This window comes from Octodon degus, unplaced genomic scaffold, assembly GCF_000260255.1.
Source record: "Octodon degus isolate 3935 unplaced genomic scaffold, OctDeg1.0 scaffold00313, whole genome shotgun sequence".
Taxonomy (NCBI): domain Eukaryota; kingdom Metazoa; phylum Chordata; class Mammalia; order Rodentia; family Octodontidae; genus Octodon; species Octodon degus.
The window spans coordinates 1,107,936-1,113,214 of NW_004524889.1; the positions used below are offsets into that span (position 1 = coordinate 1,107,936).

The following is a 5,279-nucleotide window of genomic DNA, read 5'->3' on the forward strand; positions in this document are numbered from 1 at the left end:
AATAGTAATTAAAATAAATTCCCAGTTGAAATAAAATTGTTATTTTATCCCACATTTAATTTTATCCATGTAGTATCCATTCTTCTAGGCATTTCATCACTCTAACCATATCTGGCTACATGATTTGTGGTTCCCAATAGAACATGAGAATGAAAAGGCCATCCTGAATACAGTTGTGGTAGAGCAAAATACACATGTAGTGTTTCCATGAGTGAGGTCTTACACAGTTGCCCCCATCACGTGCACAACTAGCTCTTATTGCAGTGTCTTACATTTCATTTTAACAAAAAAATGACCTTAAGAATGATCATTAACATGTTCTAGCTTGTATTGCTATCCTCCTGATGATGAGTGATAAAGCCAGAATAATTAAATAGATGTCCTCTCTTTTTTTAACTCATTTACCCCTAAAACAAATTCCTCATCACTTTATGAAGTACTGTATATCATGAAATATTTTGTTTTGTGCTTTGACTTTCCAAATTAAAATATAATCAATAAGAGATATATTACACCTCATTGATCACAATTTGGTAACATCAGTTAATCCCACTGCATCCTCTAACATTAGAGAACAAAAGCTCCTTAATTTTACCTTCCACTTCATGATGTATTTCTTTGTGAAAATTTTTCCACAGTTTGCTCATATATGTTTATAAAAACATTCAAAAGAACTGCTTGGTTTTCTTGCCAATTAATCTTTGCATGAGCTTAAATCCACAAACCTTACTAGAATAACACCAAGTCAATAAAGAATAAGGCTTTTATGTAGTGTTGAAAGTGTTTCACTTTTATGTTTACTGTGAATATTTTAATTAGAATTATGCAAATAGACAAAGACGAAGTCCAAGGAGTACAGTGGATATACCCTATTATTGGACTCCCACAGGCACCACCCCCTAAAAAACCTCCAAGTAAGTATATTTTATTATTATTATTATTATTATTATTATTGCAATACCAAGGATTGAACTCAGGACTTGCCAGGCAAACGCTTATTCTACTGAACTATCTCCCTGGCTTTAAGTATATTTTAGAGAAAACAAAATCAACATTTTGTGAAACCTTATCAATTCTGTAATTCTACCCCTTATTTGTACAAATAAGAAACTTGGGGTCCAAGGAAAATAAGAAGTAAAGAGGCCTGCCCTATTAGGAGGAGTGCTGGAAGCTGACTGTCTCTCCCAACAATTAATCTAATGAATGACTTTTGCACAAAAGTACATTTACTCTTGCTATCCTGTGATGAAACTCAGACAACAGTTCAGCTTGAAATGAAATTGCTTCATACTCCACTTTTCCACAGACCCAAGCACTAGAAATGTAGGATTGCTAAGTACTTTTATTCCCAGGTCACTCGGTTTTTTTTTTTTTTGTTTGTTTGTTTTGTTTTGTTTTGTTTTTCCTTTGTATTTTAGGGAAGGGCCTACAAGGTGTTCAGGGTCTCACTATTAGATTGGACAAGTAGTGATCCACCTGTTTACAGCCTCCGAAGAGCTGGGGTTTCAGACAAGTGCACAGTCTCATTTGCTGTCTCAACAGCACCTGGGGTGGGCAGGGTCAGCACAACAGGTCTGGGGATCTAACCCCCTTCCCCTGTGCCTGCTTGTAGACACTTTAATCAGCTGAGCTATTTTGCCAGCCCTCTCTGACATTACTCTTAATCATTGTATTTCAGTTTCTTTGAAACTCTCAGTCTCATGTAAGAATTATTCTGTGAGTGTACTAACTTATTTTTGTAGAGTTTTCTGACAGAACAAACCTCTATGACATTCTCCAAAGCCAATGAGAATAAGATGAAATTTTCAGAGAGTATGAAATTTTCATACTTTTTAAAAATATACAAAACTTATCTTGGCCTTGAATTCCTTTGTTTTTCTCCCTGATCCCTTTTTGCCCCCACATATCACAGACTTTGCTCATATTTATACAAATTTTCTTTCATCCATACTTTTCTCACATCTCTAAATTCCTTGACTTTTCTATTTTTGTAAGCATCAATATAGGAAAGGAAACTCTACTAAGATAATTATATGAGATATTTAACATATCAAATATCTCGTCATTTTTCTTCATTAGTAAACAGACTGAATTTTTCTGCAAATCAAAGGGCTGCTTTGGATATTTGCTTTGAGAAACACAGATGAATTTTTAAAACTTTTGAAATATTGCCTTTTTCTTCTCATAGCAGTACTAATCACAGCAAAAGAAAAGACTTATGTTACTAGGCTGGTGCAGTAGCTAAATGGAAGAATGCTTGCTCCCATGCTTGAAGGGCTGGATTTGATCACCAGTAACTATACACATAGACATTAGATGTCCATTGACATAAATTCTGTCATTATGCTTAGGAAAAGGGAAAAAGCAATACGTTTTGCTACTAAATAAAACATTTCCCAGGATACACTGCCTATCAAAAAAGGTCAAGATTAGGTATTTCTTTATAGGATTTAATTTTAATTGGAGTAAAAAACCCCACAAAAATAGTAGTAACTTTGAAGATAAATGTCATTTGTGTTACCTGAAGTATTTTTACTATTGAGTTTAAAAGTCATCAACGGGTACATAAATAGTTCAAGTATACTAAATTGTCCCTAGAATACAATATATAATATTAGTTATGTACTGTATTTAACAGTAGTTGTTCATATAGAATAATTTATTTCTAAATCCCTAGAATACTGTACCTCAAAAAGTCTTTATTTAGCTTGGAAAACAGTTGATTATATATTTCATTAATATATTTCTTCTGTTATATCTATTATAAAAATACATTTAAGAACATCAACTAATTATGTGGTTTAGGTTATAATGTTATTATTTTTAATTCTAAAAACACTACGTGCATTTTGAAGCTTTTTATATGGATTCCCTTTATTCATTACATTCAGTTTATTCCCTGTGTTCATTTGACTTGGTAAGAGCATACCAAAAATTATTTGGGAGAGATAATAATCTGGTTTATGTGGACTCCAGTATACATGGCCACATGATATCATAGAACATGCCAAAATTACATTAATATTTATTCTTTTAACAGTAGTTGTACACATAAAATATTTTTATTTTTGATAAGATTATTTAGAACTATTTCACTTAATACATGGAAAAATACAATTTAATATACTTGCACATATATAAACATTTAATGTTATACATTAATGTGCAATGAAATTTTAACTTTGAAATCATCTTAATTTTATTCTTGACTGTTGAGATGATTTAATGGTGCAATTTCAATATTTACTAGTAGTTTAAGATAAAACATAAACAATTTACTTAAATAATTTAAATATACATTTTAAGATTCATGTTAATCTATAAAAACATTGTAGATATTATTAAAAATAAGTATTACTGAACTTATTACTAAGTTATTTGAAGACATTGGATATATTATTACAAAAGTAAAGCTTGATACTGCCATGCAGAAACTACAGTCTTAAAAAATGCATAGACTCTCATGTCCACAATTGCTACTTGAATTATTGGCATGAGTAAATCAGTCTCTCAAACCAAGTTCTACATTCAAACATGATTTATTATGAGACTTTGTATATCTTCCAGAGTTTTCTTTGGTCATACTCTACTTTCGTATTCTTTAATGTTCCTATTTCTTGCTAAGATATCAGTATATGTAGGTATTGCATAAATGTGAGTATGTGTGTCTGTGTGTATGTCTCTGTATGTATACCTATGTGTTAAAGTCATATGCAGTGATAATTCAAAGTGTATTAAAGGAAGTTTTGTATTTTTGACGTAGTTCATTGTATTTTTCTTATGACTTCATATAACCTAATAGTTAAATTGACAGACAATATTTCTCTCCTGTAGCCATCATAAAATGTATGTGTAAAAAGTTGGTTGAAATGGCAATGGATGTCACACTGAATGGTAATTTTTTTAAACGAGATTCTATACCAGGAACAACATACTTTACAGTGATTCCAAAAAGACGTTCATATAATAATGCTTATGAAGATTACACTGGTAAGAGAAATATAAACATGCCTAAAAAATTAATGATAATAAATATAACTGAGTTACATTGAATTGTAGGTTGGTGTGTGCTCAACTATAACAATTCATGCCCATTTACTTTTCATTTCTAGTACAGCATTCAAGTTAGTACAGATATAATGGTCTTTATATTTGTTTTCTCATAACTGTTATATCAAAGATGACAATGCATTATTACTGGATTAATCAGATATGGCTTGTGATTCTGTGAATAAGAAGAAAAATGTAACTATAATTTTCACTCTTCTTAACTTTACTTTCTTATTTTCCTTTTTGTGTTTCTTAAGAGATATGATTGAAGCCGTAACTTACAGCTTTAAATTTAGAACAAAGTTGTATATGCTTCTTATATAGAAATGGAAAATTTGACTGGAGTCAGATATAAAAACCAGATAAATTTTGCCTTCCATTTAGTGAAGTGTTGAGAAAATTATTTTGCCTCAATGTAATATCAGTTTCTTTAGCTGAAACATGGAAATAATGCTAATAACTACTTTATAGGATATTTTTGAAGATTCAACATGCAAATTCATGTGAAATACTTTAAAATTACCTGGTTATTATTTCCCATGACTTTAAGATATTACACAATTATCATTTAAAATGATATTGGGGTTTTGTGTGATAATGATGTGCTAGAAGGTCCACCTTTAGTCACTGACAGGTGACATTTTGAAACGAAAATATGCAAGTAGGACTTTCAATTGCATTTAGGAAGTTTCCCTAGGATTAAGCAAGAGAATCAACTGTCAAAAAGTACAAAGTTATGGAGCGCAAATATTGAACTTATGTTAATCACTAATTCTCTCTCCTTAGTCTAAGAAGTCACAAGTCCCCATCAGATCCTGTATGGTCTCCTTCTTGCCTCCTTTGCTGACTTCATTTTTGCTAAGCTTCTCCCAGCCCCTCTATCCACATATATTTTTCCTGAAATGAACTTACTGATTTCTCGCATAAATAATTCCCATTCTGCTTCCCAATAGGTAAAAAAAGTCATTTTCTCCCTCTCTACTTCCACCTAACTTTCACTAATCCTTCAGTTTTGGTGTACTGAACTCATCCACAGGAATCCTTAGTAACCAGACTTCCAGCACTGTGCTTGCATGCAATTTTTTTTTTACTTCTCTGTGGTAGAAGTTAATATAAATAATATATTTTTGCTATATGTTTACAGCACATGCTAATTACATTTGTTTGGGGGATTTGACACATATATAGATCAGATCTGGATCCTTTTTATCCCTGTTCACCAGGTTGCC

The 5,279-nt window shown here is 31.5% G+C and overlaps 1 protein-coding gene across 1 annotated transcript in view; it reads left to right on the top strand.

Moving 5' to 3' along the window:
* Cfap47 (cilia and flagella associated protein 47) overlaps positions 1-5,279 on the top strand; it is a 529,200-nt gene that overhangs the window by 470,248 nt on the left and 53,673 nt on the right. Inside the window, exons 61-62 of the mRNA XM_023707817.1 lie at positions 820-914; positions 3,835-3,990. Coding sequence (XP_023563585.1) covers positions 820-914; positions 3,835-3,990 — 251 coding nt within the window. The remainder of the gene's footprint in view (positions 1-819; positions 915-3,834; positions 3,991-5,279) is intronic.